The sequence below is a fragment of the Nomia melanderi genome, chromosome 6 (assembly GCF_051020985.1).
Source record: "Nomia melanderi isolate GNS246 chromosome 6, iyNomMela1, whole genome shotgun sequence".
NCBI classification, from domain to species: domain Eukaryota; kingdom Metazoa; phylum Arthropoda; class Insecta; order Hymenoptera; family Halictidae; genus Nomia; species Nomia melanderi.
In genome coordinates, this window is record NC_135004.1 from 1,751,751 (window position 1) to 1,778,831 (window position 27,081).

Here is a 27,081-nt window from a genome sequence, read left to right on the forward strand (position 1 = left end):
CTACAAGTTATAATTATTAGCCGAGGCATGCGTTCCGGCGCACTCTTCGCCTGTCTATACTACTATTTTCACGGCATCATTCGCGGCCCGACGTCTATTTCCGTGGACTGACTCAAAGCCACGCTAACACACAAGTCGACGCCACTGAAATCCTATATCGACGCGCCCGATTTATTCTCGAAACGCGACAGCCTTTCCCCTTCCACAAGGGTCATGGTACGTAAACTCTAATCAATTTCTCGCTTTCTTTTTCCGCTTCGCTCGGTTATAAAGGTGTGCAATGGAGAAAGTAGTGTAGAATATCGATTCCATGTAGACTGACTTATTTTTGAAATACTGTAGCCTCTTTATTTCACTGTGGATCGTGGTGTTCAACTTTAATCGATTTCTCGCTTTCTATTTCTTTTGTTTAATTGTGAAGGTGTGTAATATAGGAAGTAGTATAGAATATAAATTCTATATAGACTGATTTATTTTTGAGATATGATAGCCTGTTTATTTCATTAAGGGTTATGGTATTTAAACTTCAATTAGTTTATCGCCGTAAAGTATCTGTAGAACAAAGGTACATTCTGATTATATTGTAATTATAGAGAATGGTATAGACTATAAATAAAAAATAAAAATAGTAGCTTTAAAGCGTCGAGCTTATGTTGTTTACAGCAAAGTCACGAAAATATGATAATGTTTTGTTTATGTTTCGCAGGTCTGTCGAGAATTCTGGCTACCGATAAATTACTATTATTGGAAACTAAGGTATATAGAGTATACAGGAGTCCGTTATAAATAAAGTTTCTATTTTGTATCGGTGTTCGGAAAGTTGTTTCAGAAACTGGGAACCGAGTATTAATAGTTTCCCATTAATTTGTTTATGTTGAACCTGTGCCGAGCCCAATGAACAAAGTTCTAAACAGACCCAAAACGTAGCTAACAGTCGAGAATAAGGACAATGTCACGGGAGGGTCCAGCCGGATGTCAAAATTGCGACTCGATCGAAGAACCGGGGATCATGAGTGTACCCAGGTTTTTTTTAAACCGGATGAGCCACCCGAGTGGCGTAAAATAAAACGCGAGCGACACGTCGATCCTTTATGATCCGACGATGACAGACACAGGCCAAAAACAATAAATTAGTCATCCAATGCTAATTTCGACAGGGTTTAACGATCAACAGGTGCAATTTTCTAGCTGGCTGGCCATGAAGTCTATAAATATCGCGAAACTCAAGTACGCCGAGTGAAAGATCGGTCAGGAATTTTTCGACGGATCGCACCCGCGCCGATCGATCCAACCACTGATCGCGGATTGCGATGAGATCAAGTTCAGTACACCCTCGTAGGTCCAGTACAATTCCAAAATCAAGGATTCAACATCGAAGAAACCTGAAAACCAGTGGCTTCGATTGTTCAAAGAAAATGTTAATTTTTCAAATGTTTCGTCATTAGAGAATATAGGTAGCAATGTCAGACTGACATTGTCAACATCCTCGATCGATGGTTCCCCGAAAATGTTCGGATACTGGAAGATCGTAAATATATAAAAATACGCTTGGATCTAACAGTGTTATTCGAAGCTAGTGTACGAAGAATTCAATTAAGATGAAATTTAATTAATAAAGATATACAAGCTAGCTTGTGACCTCGGAATGAGTAATTTTCGAAAGGTACTTTGACCTTTGGAAGACTCTCGAATCTCGTAAAAGTGGTGCGTAGACCTTGACAGTAAAGAACAATATGCTATGAATATTAAGTGCAAGGCACACTGCGATTTATCTCAAGGCCGTTGTTTTCCTCTGATTAAAATGAAAGTTTATATCTATGTCTAACGATACGTCGAAAATTCAGCCAGCGTTATTGAACTCGAAAGTGTAATTCGATGAATATTTGAAACTTCAAGTTAGCGAAATCGAACGGAACAAGCGGACGTTTCCATCTGTAGAAGCGTGACGTTTGGGTGCAGCGAAACAAGAGATGGATAAAGAAACGGGGACAAAATGGTGGACAGGGTGTCGAAGAGGTGGATGAATTCGAACCGCGCCGAAACGGATCGACGTAGAAACAGACATGGCAACCAGTGAACGCTACAACTATCGCGCGGGTCGAAACTAGCCGTCCCAGATTTTTCGTTTTGCAACCGATGAAATCGTGAAAACGCTTTCGCGAGAAGTTGTTACAGAAATTCATGTGAAAGTTCTCTTTGAGAACTAAGAACAGAAAACTAACTGGGAAAGAGATTACATGTAACTTTGTTAGGAATTACACATACATTCACAGGACTTACTAAGAGAGCAATTGCGTGCAAACTTCTCGGAACTTACTAAGAAAGCAATTGCATACGAAACGCTCTAATTGCTCGGAAGTTCTAGCGTTGACCGAACGAAAGCCCGGCATTAAGGGAGACGAGACGGTTGATGGATGAAGCTGGTCGACAGGGACACAAGCCGACAGACGGACAAAACGGAAGAAAACGTGCTCGAAACGATGATGATGATCGAAACGTCGAGTGGAACGACGACCCGTTCCTCCTCCCGTTACGTCTTTCTAAAAATAAGTGGACTTCGAGCCTAGATACCTAGATAGTAGTCTACGAATAGTACTCGGTGGTCAGACAAGAGACGCGTGGCGATTGCTAGACCGAGGATCTTTATAGAAATGCACATTCCTATAGATTCTCATGCAAAGAGCGACTCGAGATTCTATCAGAACTTTGATGCAGAACGTAAATAAAACGAAATAAACATCAAACAATTCCCAATCCCCTAAAATGCTAAACCTCGGTCAATCGTGTAAATTACAATCTCGAAAATCTGCAGTCTAGTAACAGCTCACAGGTTCGCATTGTTTCAAAGATCGAGAAAGATTTTCCGACGATTCATGCTAGACCACCTTGTCCCCCGTGTGCCATTGGACCTTTGTGTCAAGGTCACCCTATCGGACGCTCTCATTTTCGACGTCCGTCAGTGAGCGCAGGACCGCGAAGCCTCGTTCTATGGGGTTGGCTAACGATCTTCTCGTGTTTTACAAGCTTTTACATTGGAAAGGCGATTTGACAGTCGCCACTTGGTTAGAGATAGCAAGAAAGGATTAATAAACTATGTATCGCCTTTTCGTTAGTTATTGCCATTGTCGTATTTACCGGATGACAAAGATTACTATAATAATTATTCCAGAAATACGAGAAGATCTTTCGACCAAGCCGATACATGCGCTAAAGGCAGCAAACATGTCACACTCGAAGCACTCCGAAAAGATCGTTGCACATGCATGGGAACACGGCTTCAACGTCCGTCTCGATCGTCCTCGACTTATTCCACTCGAAACTCGCCACAGCCTGCGCACTGTTCCCGCCAACAAGAATCCTGGATCCGGGGCTGACCGTCGACGAGACCGTCTCGGTATCGAGATTACGTTTCAAGAGTCCCACAACGTCGTCCCGATCCAAGGATCCCCGGGCTGAACGTGTCACTTCGAAGCACTGCACCAGATATGCACACGCGGATCACCGTTAACGAAGATCGACACGATCTCCCCGATTACCGAGGAAAGGGATACTAAAGAGACCCTAGCTGGCCAGGTAGCAAACCAGGCCTCGGCACTGAACTGCCCGCATTCGTTCTCGCTCGTACACCCTTCACGCACGCTTCTCAAGCATATCCTGGGCCAGAGTGTCAAACATGTAGAGAGACTTACTTGAGGCAGTTCCTTGATTATCCAAAAGTGCGGTCGGAGGCTGATGAGGTCGGATCCTCGCAAATAGAAAATCCTCTGATCTCCGGCCGGTTCCTGTGCACCTTGTCGAGCGTACAACAACGATCAATTGGGAAAGGACCGAGCTCGAGCTCGCGGCTCGATAGATCCTCGCGCACTTTCCGAGTTTACTCTCTGCCGATGGTCGTGCCGCGAATGAACGAAGGGAGGGAAGAAAGCAGCGTGTACGAAATAATCCGTAAATTTTCGGTCGTGTGTTCGTCGTCGTCACTGTGCGTGGTCGTCACTCCGTTTTCCTAATAGCTTGATCCTGTTCTTTTCGGCCCTGTCTCCTGTCTACCCCTTTTTATACGGAGCGCCTGTATTGGCCGTCCCAGTCACCGGGGCCCCGCGCGCCAACTAACCGCACGAAATATCGTCCTGACACCTCGAGGCGAACACCACCGCCCCCTCCCCCCACTGCGTCTGCGCGGTGAAATCGACGTATCGCCGCGGTGCTGGCTACTCCCACCGCTGGCTCCCACCGCCCACGCGCGGTCACGTGGGCGTAGATGCGGCCTGACTGTCCTGGACCGAGCATTCCCGAGGATCCTGCCAGCCGATCAAGCGGCGCGCGCATCCACCACCCTTCCGACGCCGCCCTCTTTCGCCCGAACGCGGTGCCACCCCCTCGACGTGGCCGCCGGGTTTTCTACGATTACGCTACCGACCCCCTTTTTGCGCTCGGTATTGAACTTGAAACCTTGTAATTAGCGGGGACGCGGCCCGCTGTGGTGCATGCCGTTCCCTTCTGATGAACTTGAAACCGGAGCGCGGAAATAACAACGGCGACACCGTTCAGCCGGGAAAATATGTTCCACGAACTCCTTTGCAACCATAAATAGCTCTTTCTCTCTTTCCTTCTCTCTCTAGGTTCGTCCGTTCTCTCGGGGAGTTCGAGTAATTTCGCGAGGTCACGAGTCGGACCTTCTGTTCTCCGACTTTCTGCTTGTAGGTGGAAACGCGCGAGGGGGAAATTTGGTTGCTTGGATATGGCTGGTTTTTGGGTGCTTTTATTTCGTATTGGAAGTGCAGATGACATTCGATTTTGAATTTTCGAACTTCGCTCGCAGATGTTTGGTGTGTGTTTTACTTGGAAGGAATGAAATTGATTAATTGGAACGAAGGTTCAACATCATTGTCGTTAAGATACGTCGTTCGCTAGCCAGAATGACTAATACCGGTCTTTAGCATGTTACTAAAATTTTTGGAGTGCCAAAATTGATCCCGTCTACGTGTAGATGCCTGGTTTTATCAAGCTTTTTTATTTTGTCTTTTGTAGAGTTAATTGCTCTGCCAACTTCGGGGGCACTGTGATGTTCTTTGATTGATTAATCGCTAGGAATGACGATAACGATGATTCAGAACGTGAAAATAAGAGAATTGATGGCAAACGCCCGGGAAGTATGTTCTAGTAACACTTTGATGATCGTGGGCAGCTATTCGGAGTACTCGGGCCACTTGTCCTTAGTTTACCTACGACGGAATCGGCGTCGGTGGTACGATTAAGAAATTGTTGGACGAACGCGAAGGCCCAGAAGTTTAGGACAAAGCAAACGTTTATAGCGGATTAATTGGTCTTCGTGCTAAATTGGCCCCGGATGACGAGGCGATCATGAGAAGTCTAGCGGACGAGAACTTCACCTACATGCGCACGAATCGAAATTAGACCTCCTAATCGATGATCTTAGCGCACCGTTTCCCTGACGCGTTTCTAGCTCGCGTAGGCGTGAATAGTTTAATCAGCCTCGAGATCGTAGGCTGCGTTATCGGATGATTGTTTCGAAACTCCGAATAACTACTATAACTAGCAATTAAACCTTGCCGGTTATATCCCGTTAATCTATAGCAAAGGACGGTCACTTAAGTTATGAATAGACCGTGGATCTTTGCGCGTTTATAGCGTAACACGGTTTTGCCCAAAACATACCGTTAGCCGTTCAAGAGACATCGAGAAGATTTTGATTTTATCTCGAACCTCGTCGAAAACCATCATCCTGTAATAAAGGAATTCCTGTATAACTTTGCAAATGAATAACTTAATCTTTAAAAATTCGTTTGCGAAATTTACATCGACATTCTAATCACGAATAAACACATCGTTTCATCCAAACTCTAACCGTCATAATATTTAATATAATTATATTAACACCAGAACTACCTAATGTTTAATACAACTAATATCTAATCCCTCTAAAAATAGTAACAGTAGATTATTCTCAGTTTCTCCAGAGATTCATTATAGTATTCAAATGAAAGTACTTATCTTCAAGATCATTTCAAATATCGAGTGTTTTTAGAATATCAACAATTACGAAACAAACAAATCGAAACCGATCATTTTCACTGGTACGGTAGTTCCAGTGTTAAATATAAAATCTAACATAATAAGTATCTATAAAATATTTAAAAACCTCGCGTCACAAACGCTCAAAATTCCACGCAGTCTACGCGATGGATCACAAACGCGTAGATGCTCGCACATTCAAGTTCCCAAGCTACTATCCATTACCATTGTTTCGCCGATTTTCTCCGTGAAATGAGAAGCAATTCTGGAAAATTCGACCCCCGGACTCTCAGGCATCTCGAGCAAAAGTAGAAAGATACCTCGCGGCGCGGTAGGAAATAGAACACCGTGCGAAGAAAAAGTGGGTCTTGGCCAGTGTTCCCGACGAAAATAAGTTTTTCGGTCGCATCGGCGATCCGGGTGGATTAATCGGCTCTTCTTTTCACCGGCGTCGAGGCGGCGTACCGCGCTCGGAGCCTCGGGGATGACGAAGACGGGCGCGACCGTTCGAAAGTCACGGTGATCGCCGCGACCCTTAACTTCAACGGGCATTCCGATTCCTGCGAAACATTTTTGGCCGGCTTTCAAAACAATATCGTCGCTCGAATTTCCCCGCGACCATTGTCTGACTAATACGGGCCGCAGCTACTCCCGGAAACGACTTTCTCGGAAGCTCATCCCTCGGTCACGCGCTCGTTATCACTTTACGCGAACTCACGCTAGCCCGCGAACATCACGTAATTCGCTCGTGATTATTATTCAACGTTCCACTCTATTATTACTCCGGAAAATGTCAGGAGGATGTGATACGTTTCACCTTTACGTTTCGAAACCAGTCATTCATTGGAATGAACGATATTTTCGGGATGCAATCATTGTGCTTACTGATTTATACACTTGCCACTGATGGAAGGAAATTGAAACTTCGAGAACGGGATTACGTTTCTTAAATGTGCATTTAGATGAACTTCGTGGTATGAAGAGTAGAATAATTTGTTGAAATTGTATACTTGAAATATTGATCAACGTTTTGGCACTGAAATTTGAAGATATTCGGAAAATGGGGTTGGCAAGAGTGATCTGCGAAAAATTCAAACATTCTGCGGTACAGAAGTAACTATATTTGTATTAGAGCTTGGTGAAACTGCATGCTTAAGAGAGAGTAACGAATGCTTTGGCACCGAAGCTTGAAAATATTCGACAATCGAGATTAATCACTATGATTTATGAACAATTCAAATATTCTACAGCGCAAAATTAATGCATTGATCGTTAGTCACAGCAACGTAGTCGTAGAAATCATAGAAACTCCACGGTAGACGAGTCAAATCGAACGTTAGCGTCGGCACCTTCGAAAAATCACGTTCCATCGGATTTGTAGAACCCGAAGCCGGGTCGGATCCGCTGACTTTCTTCGAGAAGAGGCGCGGCAACGTGTTTACACCGTTCGCGCAAACATTATTTTTAAGACGCCATCCTTTAGCCTTACACCCGGCTGTCGGGGGAGGTGGCCATCTTTTTCGCCAGGCACTTCGAATGACGAAACCGTTCCCCGCGATTCAAGGTACTGCTAGGAGATCGCTTGACGGCTAGGCTGAGGAATTCGGTTGATTAATTTTTTCTTCGTTTTCCTCAGCCAGTCTCCTACTAATTTTTTCCCCTAATTCCAAGTATTCTTGATCGTTAATTTACTACAGTAGGTCCCTTATAACGCGACTTAAAAAATCATCGAAAAATACTGTGACACTAAGATCTTCCATAAGAAATTGATAGAAACGGAGGACCAACTTAATACAAGTTGAACCAATATACAAAAGTGAAATGTCACGCGAAATTCGTATATAAACGTTAACAATAACATAAAATACGGTTACACTCGGTTAAATTCGGTACAGCTACTATATTGTTAATAATTTATTAATAAAAGAAAAACTTCTGACGCTTCCTATATATCTACGTTCACTTCAAAGGTTAATGATTGACAATAAAAAGGTAATATTTAATTTGTCTCGAAAAAAGAATAAATAACAATTCGTCAGATGGAGTGTAAAGTATTCGTCACGACTTCGACACGATATTGTAGGTCAAGGGGTTAATATATACTATAGATGTATCATAGATTATAATATTAACTGCGGATTAGTTATACGTTAATTAACGAACTATATAAAACTGTAAACCAGAAGGACAGCATTTGCCCCTGTGCCGTTCCGCTAGACATCAAGTCATCACTCAACCGTGTCGACCCTGGTAAACAGGAAAACGCGGGAGGGGTTGGGCGGAGGTGAAATTTTTATAGTCCCCGTCGGAGGACGTACAATAGGAATACGACGGGAAGATAGAGAAGAAAAAGCGGGGCTCGAGAGAGCGAGAAATCACGCACGCGGTACGCCGAGATATACGTGTCCGAGTCTCTCTCGGTTCTGGCAAGCCGAGGCACTTTTCTAAATATACACGATCGCCCCTCACCGGTGAATCTATCTTTGCGTATTAGAATCTATACCTAACGACCCGAACACTCTCGCGCTTCCACGGACCGCCTCGGCGTTATTCAAGAATCGGTCCATCTGTTTATGGTCCGCCATCGACCTTAAAATCCGCCTCTCTCTCTCTCTCTTTCTCTCTCTCTCTCTCTCTGATTTTTTCGCGATAAATCGTCGGCTGTTTGCTTTCTCTCTAGGCTGAACCGTTCCACCGTTCTATCGCGGTTGGATGTATTGGGACGCTACGCGTTAACTTTCCGTGCATTCGATTCGGTACGGGAATGTTGGGATTTATGAGAAAAACGTTGGTGTGTGGAAGTTTGATGATCGCAGCTTAATAATTGCACAGGTTTGGGTATAGTGACGTCTTATTTGGGAAATGTTTCGATCCTTTTTCTTCTTTCTGGTGTGAAGACTTGTTAACGTGAGGTATTTAGTGGTTATCAGTTGATCGATTGATGAGTGGACGATTGTTGAAATACTCAATTTGTAAGATTGATGTCGATAGTCGAACCTGCTCTTGTTCCGGTCGCTTCGTTCCATCTGTATTTCAAGTTTCATCACGTTCCATTCCGCTGTTTCATCCCGGAGTATTCGGTTTCTACGTTCTTCTCAGGTTTCAGGATTTGATTTCGTTCCTGTAATTTCTTTGCTCATAGTAATTGGTACTTTGAATTCCACGAGTTTTCTTTTCGAGGGAACATAAGCGAACAATAAAGTGTATTTATAATTAACAATTGCTGTTAAGTACTCCGAATAGTTTTCCCGTTTTACCCTTCAACGTGGCATAAGTTAAAAAACGATGGAAATCTTGCTAGTAAAATATTCGTCGCACAATTCGATGAAGCTTAATTCGACGAAGTAGAGTTTTCCTTGAAACTTTATTCAGTAACGCGACCAGACTCTGACCAAGCTAGAACATTGAAATTTACGTTAGTCGCAACAATATAGATCTCAAGACACAAAATACATCTTCTTGATACAGATTTCGAGTGATTACGATAAAACCGGATTTTGATGCATTTATGGGAAATTTGGAAATACCGAATTGCACAGTATACAAGCAAAACGAAAAAATTTATAAAATATCTAAAGTGGAATGCTTTCTATAATACTTGTCCAGAATAATCGTTTTCCATAGTAGGGCCCCGCCCCTTGGCGCTTTAGCTCCGCCCCATTTCCGGTTGGTTCTTCCCCCTCCCGCCTAATCACCGCCCATCGCTTGGTTGGGCCCCGACCCGCGCATCGCGATCTGCAGTGCTTCGAGAAGCCACTTACTAAGATAACTAAGTTTACTACTTTGAAACAAATTGTTTCCTTATAAATTAATTTCCAACAGAAATATTGTGATTCGTTAATTTTACTCATTATTATAGAAAATTTGGAAAAAAGCAATAAACTAAACAATTATATATTATTCACTACGTATCATTATGTATTACATATGATATATTAATATATTCTTTGTTATATAATTATATGGAATTATATATAATTTATACCAATTTTATTATTATATGCCATATAATTGCATATTATTATATGACATTCTCATATTCTCTCGTAAAAAAATCGATATAGTCTTTAACCCTTTGCACTCCGAACCATTCTGGACGTTGGCTACCAGCTACTCAGCGCGCCTTTGCGGCAGAAACGTACATTTACGGACCCGCATATTATTTAGTGTAGTTTTGGAACCAAGTAACGTATTATAATGATATTGGACTTATATGAATTGGTTGACATCAAGGAATGTATATTTGCAAAAACATCAATATTTTATTTTTTATAATTTTGTACAGTGTGATAGACCGTTCTTCCGTATCACTTTCATCGCTATCGCTATCTATGCGATCTCTTGGTCGCCTTGTTGGTTGGACGATATCACTATCACTGCTATCGTTTTCTTCTACATTTAGTCTTTCTAACATATCTGCATAAACGTATATCTGGAGCTCATCTTCACTACTACTTGTGTCATGAGATTCATTCGTGTTTGAACGTTTTGCCATTGTTCTAATAAAAAAAAAATGAATAAATACATGGGTGGAAAGCTTCTAATTGTTATTACTAACTCACAAAATAATATTTACCAAAAGAACTTGTATCAAAAGAACTTATTTACAAAGAGAAGAATCACTTTTCCGATTTTCTCACTCGTTAGATATATCTACACCGCTCGACGCTTCAAACCAGACTGAGCTCAGCTTTGAAAATCTTTTCCTCCAGTTTATAAATATAAATAAACAGATTTAAAATATAAATATTCTACAAACTCTCCTTATCGCCCTTTTCAAGTGACGCCGAGAAGTGCTCGGACCGTCGTGAACACGCTTCTCACGTTCTCTTCTGACACAAAACCGGCTGACATTTTTTTTTATATATCTCAGTAATTTTACTATATTTTGATTTGATTTCTTATGCCATTTCAAGAGAAAACTTCAGGGAAACATGCATGTCTCAAAAAGTTGCGCTGAAATAACTTAATTCCCCGTAATCACTAATAAACTTTAATGTCCCCTGAGAGGGGACATCTGAGTGGTATGCTAGAATTACGATGTCCCCTAAGAGGGGACAGCGGAGTGCAAAGGGTTAATTTTGGCCGGTCAGATCGGGTAAATACTCCGTTGCGCGTCGATACGCCAGAATCGGATGTCGGCGATGCACGGAGAAAAGTATTATACACGGTGGGCCGCGGGCAAATAAGCAGATTCGCGTTGGCCGTGTAAATCTCGCGGTTTCGCGGAAACGGGAGCGCGAGGGTCAAAAGGAAGAGCACATCCCGGCGGAGATCGAAGCGCGCAACGGCCCGGCTGGTTTACGTTACACTGATGGGCGCTGTTCGGTTTCGCAAGTGGTTCGAATCCGTGTCGCGTTTTTACGCTAATTCCGATGGGATCGCCGCCGACACATTTCGTGCGAGGCACGCGTGTGTGCACGATGATCGAATATCTTTGTGTCCGTAACGTCCTTCTCGCCGCGGTGTTAAACCGTCGTAACGTTACTATGCCGAACATCGTATATTTACGCGAATTGTCTCGTCGAGAAATGTTGCCGATTATCCGTTGATTGATAGGAAAACTCACAGTACAGCGTTTCAAATGATTCGCGCATAAGTTATTGTGTATTAAGAGAATAGGTATCTTTCTGTGTGGGATATTCGGTATATTAAACGAGTCGCTCAAAAGCCAACGCGGTTAAGTCGATTTTCTGATATTTCCTGATTTTTCTAAATTTTAATGGAATTAGTAGTATCCTTTTTAGTTATTAAAGGATTTACTCGGCTCTTCGTTTCTTCTAGGTCGGAAGCCCTTCTTTTTATAGCTTCTGAATATGTTGTATAATAACCTTAGAAGGCAAAATATTGATTTTCTCAATTTTTGTCTTCTGAACTTAATCGCATTGGCATATGAGCATCTCATATAATGATATCACTTTTTCAAATGATCGATTGTAGAATCGTGTGTTAATATTGAGTGTGTGAGGAATGTGTTAATATCGAATAAGAACGCTTTTGCAAACCCAGTAATTGTAAAATTGTAATTATAAAGCGAGAAGTCGAAAACCAGTTTTCATTTTGATCGGCACGTTAGGGCTGTAAAATAACGTAAATCGCTGTAGAATTAACAAAAACCTATGAATTACAATCAACATTATAAACTTCCATTATCTCTTCTCTTTCCTAAGAATTTTCTAATATTACGAACGATTTTCTATTTTCGAATGCCGTGAACGGGGGTTGAACGCTACAGCGTCTTCGCCCTCAGCCGTAACAAGATCAACTGACCGCGTTACCGTTACTCAGGATTGCCCATTTACTCGTCGCTGTCGCGGTTCAATTATTTCAGTCGCGGTTCGTCCGTTGCCTGTCCGTTCCGTGACACCCCTCGTCCTGGCATTCCGAGTTTGACGTACGGCCGAGGGCGGGGACACTTGAACGCGACGCATTCGTTACCGAGCCGAATGAACCGCGTCGCTAAAGTTTCAACGTATTTTATGCTCGAAATATTTTTAGTGCCCGGTTACTTTTAGCCGGAGATGCGAAAAAACAGATGTAATCGAAGCCCTCCCGGCTTATTACTTCTCCCGGAGCGCTCTCTTTCTCTGTTCGTCGCCATTCCTTCTACGCGCGCGACGATTCCGGGCGGCTGGCCATCGGTCGACACCGCGCGAACGCGAAATCCGAGGCATCGAACGGGAACACCGGAGTTTCCGGTTTGTCTATTTGGTCGAACTCGACAGGGAATCTTTAGAATCGCGGGCTCCAGGCAAGTGTTTATACGCCGATCGTACGAGAGCGATCTGCGCACTCCTGACCGACCTAAATACAGTATCGCGGCGCGATCCGCGAGCGGAGCCCTGTTTATCAGCTCGCATCTTATTCGCGGTGCCACGCACCGACGCTCGGCGTTTATTATCGTTGAGTTAAAGACGAAGCATAGGAACGACGTGACCCTAAATCTTGATACACCGCTTGATACATTCGGAATGGATGGAGAATGTAGTTTTTAAGAGTAAATACTGCAGTTAGGAACTATATATACAAACTATAATAGTTTGCTTTGAGACTTATAGTGTGGGTTTAGAAATTATAATATTACGTTGGGAGTTGGAATATTGCTTTGGGAACTATAGTATGGTTTTGGGGCTTAGAGTATTGCCTTGAGAACAGCAACATTGCTTTCGGATCTACAGTATTGCTGTGAGAACTATAATATCTCTTTGAGAAGTTAGAGTATCGTGTTGGGAATTAAGTGTTGCTTTGAGATCTATAGTATTGCTCTGAGATCTGCAATATTGCTTTGCGATCCGCAGTAGTACTATAAGATCCACAATATTGCTTTGAGAAGTACAGTATATCCTCTCAAGAAGTATAGTATTACTTTCAGATCTACATCGTTGCGTTGAGAGCTGCAACATCATCTTGGGAACTAGAGTATTGTCTTGGAAACTATATATCACCTTAGGAACTACAGTATGTTGCTTATACACTGTGCAAACTTCAAGAACCACAATATCGCTATGGCAACCGCCGTGTCGTTTTAAAAACTAGGATATTTCTTTGAAAATTCGCTATTAAGAACCACAATCAAAAATTAGGATTCGTTCACTTCGGACCCATAATCCTGATCCATTCGAAACGTATTAATGATCCTACAAAAACCAACCTAGGCGAATGAAAAGAGACTATACGTATATGAAAGAAGAACAAAGATAGAGAAACGAGAAATTATAAAGACCGGCTATTTAGGCGCGGATCACACTTATTTGTTCGTTTATCAGATTTTGTTCAACCGAGTGGACCCGAGTGGGCGAATGGCTCGAGTATATGGAACAGCCGATCTAAACTTAGTCGTCGGTCCGCTCTGGAAATAGATGTTATGAGTGCGAGGACAGGACAAGATACCGGCCCCTATTATGCGTACAACCGCGTATCATCGAACTGCCACCTCCTGCTCCACCCTACACCAGGATTTCTCCCCTATGAACAGCTGTTTTATTCTTAATAGACGATACGAGTTCTAATGTACAACGTTCACCATCGGTGGTCGCCTAATACCGAGGAAAGGTAAGTCTCTGGTGCCTTTTATGTAGCGGAAAGCTGAATGGCTCTAGTCAAGGGAAAATATATTTGCGCGCGAGGAATCTCTTTGATACCTAACCAACGTACAACGTAATACGTCGTAACTTATAACCCTGTACCGATTTCAGACTTTTACGGCTCGATATCCATATAATTCTCGCTATACCAACTTCCGTATGCAAAGTGCACGTATACTTTGGAAACAAATGTAACCGAGGTGTCCGTTTCGTCGAACCCCCATCGTCCACGCTGGAATAAAAAGAATGGCACCCGTTTCTTGTTTTGCCCTTTACATTTATACGATACATTTCCTTCTGTATCTCAATGGTTAAACGTAATGAAACCGTATTATTAGCATTCGTATGGTGCAGCTTTGGTTTCCATTTCTAACATTGACCCGTGAAGACGCGCGGCAGCTGCGCATGGCGCTTGAAACGTCTTGCGTCGATCGGTCGTAAAACGCGCGAGCCTCCTACTTACGAAAGTTCGACGCTAGTGCCACGCGAGTATCGAAATTGTCGTCGAGGATTTTTGTCGCGTGCGTCGACGTCGGTCTATTTACCGAGCTGACGTCTATTTCGGGAGAAATTGCATCTTCGAATAACAACGTCGTCAACAATGTTGCCCGCGCGCTCGAACAGGGACAACGACACGCGCACGCAACCGGGACCATTTCGGGAATGTCGGAATTATATTCCGGATCGTCCCGTTCCGGCCGGCCGGGCTTCTTTGTTCGTGTCATCGCGTAAAAAAAGCGGCCACCGGGGAATATTTTTACGAGAAATGTCGTGAACGGTTCCCCGGGGCCGTGCGTAAAACCTTATCGAAAATAAATACCGGTTGCAGAGACGGGGATAGAAAAAACACGAGATTTTAGCGAGCAGCCTCGAAGACGGACCAGGGAGTCCGGGATTTCTGATAGATCGCGGGATCGTTTCGGCTGCAACTTTTCAAACGACGGGGATAAATAAACTTTCCCGGCAAACGGGTTTCTTTCTGGGCACGCCGGCTCGAGGATCGATCGATCGACAATATCGAGGAGCGGCAAGAAATGATAAACCTGACGATCAAGACCCGAGGATTCTGCATTTCTCGTCCACGTCTATTCTTGGCCCACCGCGACTCCCACGCGGTTACTCAATATCCTCAGACACGTATTATTCACCGACAGTGTACAATCTGACAATTCTATAACAGGGCTACAGGGCGTTTCAAAATAGGCGGCGTGGATTTATAGGAGACGTTTTCGAGTGAAAATGCTTAGAGATTTTTAGCGGACAGCTGGCGCATGAAATAATTCAATGTATACTTTTTGTTTGTCACTGTTTATTGTTGAAGGAATTATCTACCGTCGAGTTTTACCGTGTATTTTAAGACGCGCTATAGAAGGTGGTAGACGTAATCTCGTTTCGAAACAAAGGCTTTCGTGAAATTCTAGAGTAAATATATCGACCTGTTATTGCAACAATAAGCATAAATTGCGGATGTTTATGCGGGTGCGGCATGCTTAACTGTAGGAAGCGGAGGAAAATGTGTCTCGCAAGAAAATGTCTGGTATCATGTGATTTGTAACAGTTTGTTCCTTCTAAACGTTTTATTATTGCATCGAGTAATATTTCGGTGTGATGTTCATATGAAATTTTATACGGTCGATCTGCGTTTATCAAACGTATCGCGGAAACTTATAGATCTTTAGTTTTGTTTCTTTCCCAGCAAATCAGTAATATACCATGATTACTCCGTTTTCTTTGTATATCGCGAACTTGGCGTTTCTCTGTTAGAAGAATCTCGTCTTGTATCAAGAAAGGATGTTCACGGATTTCCTGAACTAAAGGAATATTTCAAAATTTAACTACATCGTTTCCATCGTAACGCATCTGTCTGTATTCTCAGGAATAAAAGGTGAACGCTCGCGTCGAAGTAAACAAGCGAATTTCATTTAACTGCTTCTTACATTCTAAAATCACAACCTCAAAAAATACCAAGGAATCCAAACGATCAACAGACCGGAGTAACACCTGTTAAGGAGAGAAAAATTCGAGAGAATTGAAAAAAAAACGGGAATCGGACATCATTCTTGAATCCTTGCACAGTTACCTGTACAAAACCGAACATCTCTCCCATGACCCCGCTATCCACGGCTTTCCACGCGAACGAGTCGCAGAAAGAAGTCGGCAGCTCGAACAAAATTCTGTTAGCTGGCGTATCGCGAGATTGGGAATCTGACTCGATATCGAGAGTGGAGATGAGACGATCGGCACGATTCCAAAAAGCAGGCAATCCCCGATAATCTCGAAATAACGGGAACCTCACCCGTTCTCGCGCGCGTCGCGTCGTCACGACGACGCGCCTCGCCGCGTTTCCCTCTCGCCGTTTCATCCTGGTCGCACCAACAACGTCCGCATCGTTCCCTGTCATTCTCACCCGTGACTGGTGCTCGACCATCGATATTTTTGGTCGTGGCGCGACGAGGACGCCTATATCCCCGTTCCCGCGTGAAAGAGCGAGACAATCGACGAACCAATTGGTCAGAGAAGGACGCCGTCAGAAAAGCTCTAGCCGAGGGAGCGAGGATAGAGAAAGAGAAAGACAAGAGAGGGAGGGAACGACGAAGATAGCGAGCATCATCGTGAAAACGGTTAGCGCCGTCGGCGTAACCTGAGAGCTTCTCGGACCCCGCGACCATATATGTCCGCCTCGCGCTCTCTCTCTCACTCGCGCCGCTCTCAACCCCGTCTCGCCCTCTCGCTCCCACCCAGCAACGAAAGCTCACTTCACGCATTCAACCGGTTTCTTTTTTATTTTTCATTGGCCGTACCCGAGACCCACCTCGACGCTGTTAATTTCCCGATAATTTACTACGGCCGTCCCTCCGCCACACCGCGCAACCGACGGACGCGACCGTTTCGCCCTGCCACCGTTTACGAACCTTACCCGTCACAGCAGTGTCGAGGACTGTCTCCGTTATTAATCGCCTTCTGGTTTCCACGAGCCACGCTACAGAGAGGTTTCTGCACGGACTGTACGGTGCTTTTAGGGTACACGACGATTAAGAATGACGAGATTGAAAATGATGATGCGATAGCGAGAAATGGAATTTTGTTGTATGACATTCCATTTTGGGTGAAACCGAACATGAAGCTTGAGAAGAGTTGGTTGATTCGTTTGAGTATTTGTAATTGGGTTTATTTATTGTGGTTTCTGAGTGTATCAGAGAACTTGTAGAAGCTTACTCGTTAAAAAGGAAAACTTGTTAGAGTACTTTGGACTTAGCTTTCGAATGAAAGAGCATCTTCATTTGGATTGTACTGCAATTGTTGAGACACTCTGTATATTACGGTGCAATTTAATTCTTTGTGAAATGTATAAAGTCTAAAAGAATTGTTTTTTAAGATGACGCATGAATGATTCCGTTTTCATATATTTATTTTAGAATATACGCGTATTTATATAGAATCTTTTGGACGTTGCAGGGATAATAAGAAATGAAATTCTTATTTTCCTTAGCTCCTGTTACGATCTTGATCTATCTTACGTTGTTACTTTATTTGCAGAGGGATAACATTTTAAATGATTTGCAAAAAGTATTGTTATGTATACGAAATCTCGATCGATAAAATAACACGCGTTAGTCACTACCCGTGGCACCACTTACTTGATAGTTACACCCTCGATAAGGTTGTTTTCTACTGATCCGACGTTACGTTGGTATTTTTATTGTGTTAGTGTGATTCTTTTTTAATTGGATATTTACACGTTGGGGTGCATACTTTGGCTTTAATTTTGTATAACGGAAGTTGAAGAAGAAATTGTCACCGAGGTTTACTAGGTATCTTAATACCTACTAAGATATGTAGGTACCTACAGTACCTTAAGTATGTGACATTTCGTTCGCGAGGGCGTTAGATGCCACTGCACGTTCCGCCATCTAGAATTTAAATATCGAATCGGTGAATTAGACTTCTCCATCGTTTTGCCAATTTTCGCTTGTGCCTGGCAGTGAAATTTGTTTGGACAGGCTGCGACCATTATTTTCGAACGTCTACGGATAAATACGTTTGTTTAATGATTTCACATGGAAACGTCATCAAATATCCTCCTCGCATTTCAGAGACTGTGAGGCGAACAAATCTGGAATTGTTCATTTGGAGCTGTCTGATGGTACTTGTGTCAAGTATGTTCTATTTATTTCACGCGAAAGAGCAGAAACTCGAGAATCTATAAATAGCGTAATATTTATTGACAATTTCAGATCACCCTGTATAAGAGCGGCATTTGTCGGTGTGGGTGGATAGGTGTGTACGCGTGTCGCATACTTTCAAGGTCAAATGCATTTCTAGCAACCGTCGGTTGCCGATGTGCATATCATGAGGGGGGACAATTAGCTGCGAATGGTTTTCTTGAATTTACCAAACTGATCACGCTACCGTGGTCGCGTGAACTGTCCGCTGGTGGGCAGGCACGGTACTGCGTAAATAAGAACGGTGTACTCCTCGTCTCGTTGACATGTGACCGGTTTAAAGTTTCACGGTGACTTCTGTGCGCAACAATAATAATTCGCTTCCCGCCCTCCTACTCGACCGCAGTTTCGAGGCTGCCGTGGTCTAGGTTATGTTGTGTTTATATCATAGTCTGTGCAAACAGATTCTTAGTCTTACTCGATACGTCGCGGATAGCCTTCCGCGGAGTGGCTTCGGTACGGGCGCTGTAATACGAAATATGAGAAAACGTACGAACGGATCGTGCGTCGCAAGCCAATTAAAGTACCATTTAACAACGCTCCGCCACCATATTTCGTTGCTCTAATTTAATATACGGGCCAAGGTTTGCACTTTTTCGGTAACTGCATTCAATATAGGTGCATAGATGAAACGCATAGATGATACATGTATTCGCATATACACAGTGTACACGCAATCGTGCATCTGCATATTTCTGAATTTAATTGCTTTCGATATTTCGTAATCTCGAGAATTGGATTGCTTTGCTGTCAGCATTGATTATTTGTAGCTGTTGATGTTGATAATTGTATTCATTATGTAGTATGTAAATTCTCTATGGTCTTGGTTTTAATTTTATTATTTATGCAATGATGTTAAGTATATTGTCTTATTGCTGTGAAGTAATATACTGTTGAATTCATTGCTTTTTACTGTTAGATGTATCCATATGACCATTAGACATTAATTATCATGAGAATTAAATGAAATATTGGTTTACAGATATATTAAGGCAGGGTGATGAACGTAGGGCTATCCCCGTATGATGGTTTGGAGAAAGAGTCAACTTCTAATAGCACGTTGGAAAATGGAAGTGGCGCTACAAAGAAATTGGCTAGAGGTATATCTAGAGCAACCGAAAATGCAGCCATTGTTTCTTATGCTCGATCACAGATAGGATCATTAGATACTCCAGAATTTACATTCTCTCTTCCTGATCTAACTGTTTATCCAGGTACTTTGCATGGACTGTATCACATGAATTGTGATTACACCATCTCTTTCTATGTTGTTGATTTAATAAAAAATTCTATCTAGATTCATTTCGTCAATTTTTGGAGAAAGATCTGATCGAGGGAGGATGTTTGACTTCTTTGGAAGCTGCCGGTCGTTTGAATTGGTGGTGCGGTGGTAAAAATGGAAGTAACAGAGTCCTTTGGCCTTTAGCAACATCTGGAGATGGCAATTGTCTTCTTCATGCAGCATCTCTAGGCATGTGGGGTTTTCATGACAGGCTTCTTACATTGAGGGAAGCATTGCATAATACTTTAGCCAAAGGAGAGTATAGACATGCTTTGTTTAGAAGATGGAAATGGAGGCAAATGGATTTAAATGCTGCTGCAGGATTATCTTATACAGAGGCAGAATGGTTGACAGAATGGCAAACCATTGTAGATATGGCTTCTCCTCTTTTCAGAAACCAAACAGCAACTTCATATCAAAGTCTAGAAGAAGTATGAAACATTTCTTGTTCTCTTATAGTATGTTCTAGCTTCTTGAAACACTAACAGTTGTGCAACTTTTTTAGGTACACGTGTTAGCTTTGGCTCATGCTTTAAAGAGACCTATTATAGTTATAGCAGAGACTATGTTGAAGGATGCAGAAGGTGTAGCTTTAGCCCCAATTCCGTTTGGGGGTGTCTACCTCCCGTTAGAAGTACCTCCATCTCGTTGTCATAGAACTCCATTGCTTTTAGCATATCATTCTGCTCACTTCTCTCCCCTTGTTATTGTCGACGGTTCGAGTGATTTTGACGACCGTTGCAGCGAAGGCGTTAGCATACCTTTAGTAGACCCAGACACAGGTCAATTATTACCCGTTTTATTTGCGGTAGATCCGGGACCTGACTGGGATTGGCATGAAGGGTCTCGTGACTTAACATGCCGACAAGATACGGTAATTAGTTCTACTATTTACTGGAAGCATAATTGCACCTTTTGGTTACGAATATGCATTTACACAAAACTTATATTTAGATGGAAATCTTATTACGAGAGTACTTAGACTGTGAATACCAAAATTTTACTTCAGAAGAAATTGAAAGATTAACCGATACTGATGGTTCATTATCTAAAACAGCAAAACAATTGCTGGGTGTTGCTAAACAGTTTGGATCTATCGGTAAATCGGTTAGTAAAAAACTATGGCCTACAACAAAGAGACCAAAGAGCCCGCCAGCAACGGTGGCTGGACTTCCGACCGAAGGTTTGTTATGTATAAGGATTAGAAGTAGACGTCATCAGTACGTGGATCAAATGCTTCAGAATTATCTTCAATGTGCTCATGCAAGGTTTCACATTAACTTTTTCTACAGTGATACTAAAACAAATATGTATGTATATATAATTTCGTAACGAATATAATACGTTATAGATACCTGCAGGATCATAAAGTTGACGAGACTGGTAGTGAAATGAATTACGGCGCTGGTAAATCAAAATTTTACACTGCCAGCGATCGAGGAAGTCACGCGAGCGTTAACAAACTGTTGCCTACTAATCCAAATAAGGATCGTACACTTTATCTTTCGAGGTATGCAAAACTACATAATGAACTTCTTTTGGCTATCATCAATGAATTCTCTAATGAATGTCGTTCACAGGTCTACCTTTTACAAAGACCAAACGTCATCCGAGAAACCGGGGCCACAACGATGGAACAGTAACAGTTTAGGGGTATGTGTTAAATGAAGGTCTCGCTTAAGTATGAGGTTGAATAATTCACGGTTAATTTCAGGCTATTGTCAAAGAATGTCGTAACGGACAATGTCAATTCTTCGGTTCGGCGGAGAATGATTACTATTGTTCACAGTGTTGGGCTAATCGGCGTTACCGTTGAGGAATTTGACTCAGCGACACATGACAATAATAACTCTTTAATATTATCCGTATGAAATCGTCTATAATCAGATTTAGACCTAACACTAGCCATCTTAAACTGAAGATGAAGAAAACTTGTTCGTCTTGTCAAATATTCTTCTTCCCCTGCTGTACTGATTCAACTGTTTTTTTTTATCATCTATGTATGTTGTTTTTAATCATTGGTATCGATCACTTTAAAAAGCATATCAAATGTACAGGGTTTAACTCACTCACTCACTCTCACTCTCACTCTCACTCTCACTCTTACTCTCACTCTCACTCTCACTCTCACTCTCACTCTCACTCTCTCTCTCTCTCTCTCTCTCTCTCTCTCTCTCTCTCTCTCTCTCTCTCTCTCTCTCTCTCTCTCTCTCTCTCCCCCTCTCTCTCCCTCTCTCTCCCCCTCTCCCTTTCTTCGACTAATATACACATACACACACTAAATGCCTTTCATGTGTAGCTTATACATTAGATCAGTTTCAAGAGATAAAACTATATTTTGAAATAACGATGAGTCAGTATTTTCACAAGAGATAAATAATTTATGACAATTTTGTGTATGTGCCTTTTGTCGCGCAGGATTAATACGATTAATGATAAAAAGGTACCACTCATGATCACGATGATAATACTCGATCTTCAATGCTGCGATGGATAATCTGTTTTCCCTCGCAACTACCTCCACCGCTTTTAATATAATGCTTTGTATGAATTGATCGCGCTTTGCTTGATCATTTGCTTTGTGAAATGGGATTATTTAGAAAAGCGCGATCTTGAAGTGTTAAAGTGATATTTAAATTGTTTAGTATGTATAATCTTGATGCCTGTTGGCAAAATTATTGTTCATGTAAAGCTGTGTGAAAAATAAAACATATTTTTCTATTACGTTCGCCTTCCGATTGTTTCTTTGATTTTTTATTTACATGTGCACCTTACTTTTAATTTCAACTCTTAAAAATAACAAAGTTGTAAGTAAAAAATGAGTGTAGCAACAAAATAGGAAATTATCAATGCCACAAACTTAGCATATAGTAGTATACGAGTAATATTGTATTGAAGTATTACAGTATTATACGAAGATTACCTGTGCGACACAAATTGAGCAGCTAGCCGAACTTTACTGCAGTTTTTATGCCATCTAGCGGTAAAAATCTACAACAAACCGTTGCTGATGAAACACGTGTTATCATCATGAAGTATAAGACTTATTTAACAGGAACAGTGTTTACTTCAAAAGTGAGTTGGATGTTATTATCCTTCAACTTACTCGTATACGTTTAATTTTTCTGATGGGTCACGTAACTTGACAAGAAAGTGAAGCTTCACGAAGTAGTGTGCATCGAAATGATCGAGTTGTGTACGAAAAAACGAATGTTAATTGCCATCACACTATTAGGAGGGTTAGTTTATCAATTCTTATAGCTCTTTTTAACAGCTTCTCGCACGAAATGATTAACGATATTAAAACCCTGTAAAGTGCTAATAGAATATTACACTTATACTTTTGTTGCAGGTTAACAGTTTTAGTGCTAATTGTTGAGAGCCATTGGACAGATAACCCTAATAAACTTTACTTGGAAAATTATGAAAATAGTACAACATGTTTGTCCGGCGACGACTACGAGATAACCTCAGAATGTCATCCTTGTTCTGCTTTTGAATTAGCAAGTAAAAGCATTGATGTCTGTGTTCATGCAAGGTACAAGGAAGTTTTGAAATGTAAAAGTGGCGAAACAATAACAAGAAGGTAAATAATTGAGTTTAATTATTTTAAAATATTATTCTGAGAATAGGTCTCTGAAATTTGTAATTTTATCGATGTGTAATCTTCAGTTGTGACAGGGTAGCTTGGTTGGAAGAAAGAGCATTTTGGAAATTTGAAGCATTCATGTTTGCTTTGGCCTTTAGTTCTTGTTTGAGTATTTATTGGAGAGAAAATGTTCTCAGGCAAAGGATTATAAGGAAAGTGGCAAGGCAATTAAGGGCTAGTGTATAGATAGTTTCAAACAATTTATTCTTTTATCAACACCTTTATGGTTCTATAGGCAACTGGAGAAAATGGATGAAATCTATTTGGAAGTATACTCTTTAACACAATTGTGTCTTGCACCTATAGAGACTATAGTGGCTTTATTTACTGTAAAATATTGCAATTCTAAAATTAGCATTAAACTGGTCCCTAGTAAACAGAAGCCTCTTGAACGAGCATACACAATAGATATTTCCACTTTTGTGTACACAGTGATGGATGCAAATAAAATTCCTAGCTCTGCAAGTTCATGTGAATTACCGATCATTATCGTGAACAAGACAAGCTGTATTGCAGGTCTCTGCGCGATTTTACGCCAAATAGTTAAGGATGTGACGGCAGAATATCCAGAACATCATTGTCGCAAGTTATTAGGATTTAAAGACTCGTGCTTGACAGCTTGCTCTGAGGCAAGTGTCTGGACGAAATTCTGCGAGGTAGATTTGATCTTAACTTTAAAATTTTTACATGCTGATGATGCGATATGCAACGAATTGCCTTCTAGCATGGCCAAATTCGAGTACCACATGCTGCAACCGGTTAGATTGCACAATCTGTACAAGTATACAATGTCTAAAAAGTTTGCCGAGGAGAATGGAATTTCGCGGGACAAGACGCGCATTCCGGAGCACACGTATGCTGAAGGCTCATACATCACTCTAGCAGATATAATTATATTTGTTTGCGTGCATATCTTGTTAACTATATTCTCCGGCGAGTCGATACCGGAATTACTTCCACTGACCGTTAAATGGTATGAAAAAATGATGGAGGATCAATTCATTGTCGACAGTTTAGAGTGTTTACCATCGGTAAAAAAGCAAACTTCGAACGAACATAGTTACACTCTTCCTAAAGTGGCAAACGAAAGTCTGTACAAGAGCGACCCGAAACGATATAAACCGAGAAGCCGTATCTACACGAGGCAAGATGATGTGGAGCAGTCATTGGAATTATTTAAAAATTTGAATATAGAGATGAGGCTTGATCTGGAACCGTTTGGCGCCGATTTAAGTATAGATTGGTCCACGGTACCATTTGACGCTACTCCGGAAGGTGGTTCCCTGCCACCAGCGCGACTGAAAAGAAAACAGGAACAGTTGGAGAACATGTGCAAACCTGTAATGAAATTGGCGAAAGCAGGAGACGTGATCGTGGACTTCTGTTCCGGCAGCGGCCATTTGGGTATTCTATTAGCATACCTTTTGCCTTATTGTACCGTTATATTGCTGGAAAACAAAGAGGAATCGTTGAACAGAGCCAAGGTGAGGGTGAAGAAACTACGCTTGGCAAATGTCAAATTTTACCAATGCAATCTAGATTATTTTAAAGGTGACTTTGACATCGGTCTGTCGTTGCATGCGTGCGGCGTCGCGACTGATTTGGTTATACAGCAGTGCATCAGAAGAAGAGCCAGTTTCGTCTGTTGCCCTTGTTGCTACGGATCCCTGCATGACTGCCACCACTTGACCTATCCAAGGAGTAACGCTTTCAGGAAGGATATGAATCGGGAGAATTACATGGTACTTAGCCACGCAGCGGATCAAACGCATGATGAGAAAAACGTTAAAACCAAGCAGGGTTACGAATGTATGGCGATCGTGGACACCGACAGGAAGATTCTAGCCGAGCAGTTCGGTTATAAGGTGTATCTGTCCAAGTTCATACCAAAGACTTGTACTCCCAAAAATCACATATTGGTAGGGATCCCTAGAAAAGAAACGTTAAAGACAGAGTGTGTAGATTAATTGTGCTGCATTTGGAAAGATACCTGAAGAGTGTGTCTCGAAACTCATACTCAAGATTTGTATACTTAAATATCACGCATTCGAACGAATCACATGAATTGTTTGTATCGTCTTTCTACGACTTTTCTGTTTTGTATCATTTCGTGTATTAGACTGCAGATGTTCATGCACTCATGTAATTGAATATCCAAAATAAAGAACAGAATTCTTTGGTAAATAGAAAAATCTCTTCAATTCTTTTTATCTTATTTCACGACAACTTTAAATGTACGTAAACTATGAATGCGTAAAGATCCGCAGTCTGTACTGAACGTTTTAAGCGTAAAAATAAATTGGATACTATTCTTGTTAAATGAATGAACAAAATTTTGCAAATAAAACTCACTTACCCAAACAGAGGGAAGACGTTGTTTTCTTTTTGTTCAGTTGCAGCAACCCAATCCATTGACAAAATCGTGTAATTATTATTGCGCTAGTTTTATTAATAATTGTACGAAGAGCCTTTTGTTTTTATTGGTATGTACAAAAAAAGGGAAAAAGAATTATTGAAGTATACAAATGATTAGTGTTTACGTCGGTGTCTTACACAGTTTCGTCTATTATTAAGTAGCTAAGGGACAACAAACATGTAAACGAAAGAGGTCCACGTAATAATGTCAAGGAACTAGGGGGATATTCAACTTTTTCTCGCTATTAACCACTACAAAGCGCGCTGAGTACATACTTCCTTCAGACAATATATTGAAATTTAAATATCCTTTCTGCCTTTATTTCTTTTTTCTTCATATCATTTTCCTCTCTTCTTCTTTCTTTCTTTCTTTCTTTTTTTTGTCGTTTTCATCGTTTTCGTTTCATTTAACACTTTCAACACGTAAATTTTGGTCATTCCATGGAACGGGCTAATGAAGAACGAAGACAAAGACGTACGTACCATTTACACATTTTCTTTTTTATGCCTTTCAAAGATTCGGGTCTCGTTTTACTATTTACAATTTTTTTTTCAGTCGTACGGGAACGGATACACTTCCACGGAAGTCGGTTTTAGCTGTATCCCGGCAGTATCCCTTTTCGCTTAAGTGATAAAGCTTACGTTTAATTCAAAACTTCGCCTACAAAGCTTCTGTCCCCGTATGAAAGATAATACTTAAAAAAAAAAAATAAAAGAAAAGAAAACATCATCGAGAGATCTGAACAAATATCTGTAAAGCCGAACAAACTTTGCGAATGCAACGCAATGCATATGAAACAGGGAGGGGCCGTGGACGCGCCCATGGTCCGTCCCTCGTCGAAAGATTCAGCAACGTTAACATGACAGATCAAGATTGAAACTTAAAGTATATCGGTCATAGCAAAGAAACGTTATTCTACGTCTAGAAACCATAAAGGAACAAACTGCCAATGAGCTGTCCACGAGCTATGATCTCCGCAGATGTTTGCGCTGCGAATAATCTCGTCTAACACGTGGCTGACGCGAAAACACCGATAAAAGAAGAACTGGTGCATAGAGCAAAAACACAGTGTAAATCATCGACGATGTCTGCGAAAGATTGCTCGACAGTTCGTCGCCGACAGTTTGTTTCTTTTCATTCTTCCTTCACTTCTCTATATCTTGTTTTTTTGTTCTTTTCTCTCACGCTCAGTACATTTGAATTTTCCATCCCACCGTTTTGGTTTCGCAGCATAAATAATGATTCACACGAAACGGAGTGATTTCTCAATTGATTACGAATGTAAGTCCCATGCTCGAGAAACGCAGGATCAATTGATGTACCCCCTAACTGGTTACGCGTGAACACGATAATAACAACGGGCGCAACTTTCAGCCAGCCCGGTCGCATTGTAC

General features: G+C 41.6%; 4 protein-coding genes across 59 annotated transcripts in view; 3 read left to right on the forward strand and 1 right to left on the reverse strand.

Moving 5' to 3' along the window:
* The window catches only part of bent (projectin protein bent), a 114,850-nt gene extending 110,721 nt beyond the window's left edge, over nucleotides 1-4,129 (reverse strand). For 44 of the 50 annotated variants that reach the window (XM_076368821.1, XM_076368819.1, XM_076368818.1 and 41 more), the window contains exon 1: nucleotides 3,690-4,129. The gene's annotated coding sequence lies outside the window, so the exon portion shown is untranslated. The remainder of the gene's footprint in view (nucleotides 1-3,689) is intronic. The other 6 variants (XM_076368823.1, XM_076368822.1, XM_076368825.1 and 3 more) reach the window with 1 other exon arrangement.
* Nucleotides 4,130-18,033: 13,904 nt separating this feature from the next.
* Nucleotides 18,034-22,344, forward strand: LOC116426705 (OTU domain-containing protein 7B). 5 transcript variants are annotated; one of them, XM_031976030.2, is made up of 9 exons: nucleotides 18,034-18,274; nucleotides 18,353-18,395; nucleotides 19,323-19,554; nucleotides 19,638-20,053; nucleotides 20,128-20,496; nucleotides 20,577-20,890; nucleotides 20,974-21,132; nucleotides 21,203-21,275; nucleotides 21,337-22,344. In XM_031976030.2, the coding sequence occupies exons 3-9, from the start codon at nucleotides 19,341-19,343 to the stop codon at nucleotides 21,436-21,438; spliced, it is 1,647 nt and encodes a 548-aa protein (XP_031831890.1). In that variant the 5' UTR covers nucleotides 18,034-18,274; nucleotides 18,353-18,395; nucleotides 19,323-19,340; the 3' UTR covers nucleotides 21,439-22,344. The 5 variants fall into 5 exon arrangements, with proteins under 5 accessions (XP_031831890.1, XP_031831908.1, XP_031831898.1 ...); XM_031976048.2 differs by lacking the exons at nucleotides 18,034-18,274; nucleotides 18,353-18,395 and adding an exon at nucleotides 18,425-18,958; XM_031976038.2 differs by lacking the exons at nucleotides 18,034-18,274; nucleotides 18,353-18,395 and adding an exon at nucleotides 18,425-18,939.
* Nucleotides 22,345-22,612: 268 nt separating this feature from the next.
* JTBR (jumping translocation breakpoint protein JTBR) lies at nucleotides 22,613-23,623 on the forward strand. Its single transcript, XM_031977542.2, has 3 exons — nucleotides 22,613-22,861; nucleotides 22,975-23,208; nucleotides 23,295-23,623. Exons 1-3 carry the CDS (start codon nucleotides 22,806-22,808, stop codon nucleotides 23,455-23,457), a joined length of 453 nt encoding a protein of 150 aa, XP_031833402.1. The 5' UTR covers nucleotides 22,613-22,805; the 3' UTR covers nucleotides 23,458-23,623.
* Gstcd (glutathione S-transferase, C-terminal domain containing) lies at nucleotides 23,520-26,160 on the forward strand. Of its 3 annotated transcripts, none has more exons than XM_031977518.2 (2): nucleotides 23,520-24,755; nucleotides 24,885-26,160. In XM_031977518.2, the coding sequence occupies exons 1-2, from the start codon at nucleotides 23,520-23,522 to the stop codon at nucleotides 25,236-25,238; spliced, it is 1,590 nt and encodes a 529-aa protein (XP_031833378.1). In that variant the 3' UTR covers nucleotides 25,239-26,160. The 3 variants fall into 3 exon arrangements, with proteins under 3 accessions (XP_031833378.1, XP_031833387.2, XP_031833368.2); XM_031977527.2 differs by having other exon boundaries at nucleotides 24,811-25,108; XM_031977508.2 differs by having other exon boundaries at nucleotides 23,520-26,160.
* The last annotated feature ends 921 nt before the right edge of the window (nucleotides 26,161-27,081 follow it).

What these genes read in the sequence shown, in the direction of transcription:
- JTBR (XM_031977542.2), top strand. Translation starts at nt 22,806, where the DNA reads ATGATCGAGTTGTGTACGAAAAAACGAATGTTAATTGCCATCACACTA. An exon ending in GCCATCACACTATTAGGAGG is followed by an intron (nt 22,862 to 22,974) that starts GTTAGTTTATCA and finishes CTTTTGTTGCAG; the next exon opens with GTTAACAGTTTTAGTGCTAA. An exon ending in GGCGAAACAATAACAAGAAG is followed by an intron (nt 23,209 to 23,294) that starts GTAAATAATTGA and finishes TGTAATCTTCAG; the next exon opens with TTGTGACAGGGTAGCTTGGT.
- LOC116426705 (XM_031976030.2), top strand. Translation starts at nt 19,341, where the DNA reads ATGAACGTAGGGCTATCCCCGTATGATGGTTTGGAGAAAGAGTCAACT. An exon ending in TGATCTAACTGTTTATCCAG is followed by an intron (nt 19,555 to 19,637) that starts GTACTTTGCATG and finishes AATTCTATCTAG; the next exon opens with ATTCATTTCGTCAATTTTTG. An exon ending in CGTACACTTTATCTTTCGAG is followed by an intron (nt 21,133 to 21,202) that starts GTATGCAAAACT and finishes TGTCGTTCACAG; the next exon opens with GTCTACCTTTTACAAAGACC.
- Gstcd (XM_031977508.2), top strand. Translation starts at nt 23,520, where the DNA reads ATGGATGAAATCTATTTGGAAGTATACTCTTTAACACAATTGTGTCTT.